Source organism: Colobus angolensis, unplaced genomic scaffold (genome assembly GCF_000951035.1).
Source record: "Colobus angolensis palliatus isolate OR3802 unplaced genomic scaffold, Cang.pa_1.0 Scaffold510, whole genome shotgun sequence".
NCBI lineage: Eukaryota > Metazoa > Chordata > Mammalia > Primates > Cercopithecidae > Colobus > Colobus angolensis.
In genome coordinates, this window is record NW_012118600.1 from 261,014 (window position 1) to 262,685 (window position 1,672).

The 1,672-nt window shown below is 46.9% G+C and overlaps 1 protein-coding gene across 1 annotated transcript in view; it reads right to left on the reverse strand.

The window, feature by feature from the left end:
• Positions 1-1,672, reverse strand: part of LOC105524975 (chromosome unknown open reading frame, human C19orf18) — a 22,573-nt gene that overhangs the window by 7,048 nt on the left and 13,853 nt on the right. Inside the window, exon 5 of the mRNA XM_011960459.1 lies at positions 70-230. Coding sequence (XP_011815849.1) covers positions 70-230 — 161 coding nt within the window. The remainder of the gene's footprint in view (positions 1-69; positions 231-1,672) is intronic.

The window sequence follows — 1,672 nt, forward strand, 5'->3', positions numbered from 1 at the left end:
AAGAAAAGAAAACCAAGCCACCGCTGCCAGCTGGGCCTTCCTGCGAGTGGCTCTGACAGGTCGCGTTACCTGAGTGGATGAACTTCTCCAGCTCCTTTTCATTCTCTGGAAGTAGGTGCGTGGACTCGCCTTCGTCCTCCGAGCCCTCTTCTTCGTCTCTTAATGACGGTATCCTGATATTCTTATAAAGCGACTCGAGCCGTTGTCTTTCCTCAGCCTGTGTCAGTCGACTGGAGAATGATATAAATAAATTTAGAAGCACACTTTTCATGGTGAATAATTCATTTCTCAGTCATGCCACTTTTTGACTGGAAAGGAGTTGCTTGTGGGGTGGGTGCAGAAGTAAGACTTTGAAACCAGACTAATCATGGTCAGATCTCAAATGTCTACATGGTCAGGCCATTTCCTGGAGTAAGGAGTAACTCTTATCCGAAAGTATGGATCAAAGCCAGGACTAGACGTGAGCAAGGCACTCACATCGGGTTCCAAACTTAAGCTGTTGACAAAAAAACTCCATAATCAGACAAATCATCTTTCTTTCTCTTTTTCTTTTTTTTTTTTTTTGAGACGGAGTCTTGCTCTGTCACCCAGGCTGGAGTGCAGTGGCCGGATCTCAGCTCACTGCAAGCTCCGCCTCCCGGGTTTACGCCATTCTCCTGCCTCAGCCTCCCGAGTAGCTGGGACTACAGGCGCCCGCCACCACGCCCGGCTAGTTTTTTTTTTTTGTATTTTAGTAGAGACGGGGTTTCACCGTATTAGCCAGGATGGCTCTTTTTCTTTCTCTTTCTTTCCTTTCCTTTTTCTTTTCTTTCTTTTCTCTTTTTCTTTCTTGTTCCTCTTTCTTTCCTTCCTCCCTCCCTTCCTTCTTTTTTCTCTTTTTTTCCCTTTCATTTTTCCCTTTTTTTCCCTCTCTCTCTCTCTCTTTCTTTGGAACAGGGTCTCATTCTGTCGCCCAGGCTAGAGGTGAACTGATGCGATCATGGTTCACTGCAGCCTCGAACTCCTGGGTTCAGTCTTCCCTGCTCAGCCTCCTGAATAGCTGGGACCACAGGCTCATGGCACCATGCCCGGCTAATTATTTTTGTATTTTTTTTTTTGTAGAAATGGGGTCTTGCTATGTTGCCCAGGATGGTCCCAAACTCCTAGGCTCAAGCTACCTTTCCTCCTTGGCCTCCCAAAGCACTAGAATTACAGGTGTGAGCCACTGTGCCCGGCCACAGTCATATTTCAGTGTCATATTTTACAAAATAAAAATTAATGCCAAGAAATCCGTGATGAACAAAATGGGACAGAAAGGGTGTTACTGGCGTTTCTACCTCACTGTAGGTCCAATCCTGGAAGTGGATCATTGAACAGCTATTTCTGTTTGGTGTGGAAATGGATGACAGTGTTTCCTTAACATGCTCACCTTCCCAGTACTGTGTGAATTATGTAATAACAAAATACTTTCAGGGGCCAGGCGCAGTGGCTCACTCCTGTAATCCCAGCACTTTGGTAGGCTGAGGCGGGCAGATCATCCGAGGTCAGGAGTTCGAGGCCAGCCTGACCAACATGGAGAAACCCCGTCTGTACTAAAAAAATACAAAATTGGCAGGGCGTGGTGGCTCATGCCTGTAATCCCAGCTACTTGGGAGGCTGAGGCAGGAGAATCACTTGAACCCGGGAGGCAGAG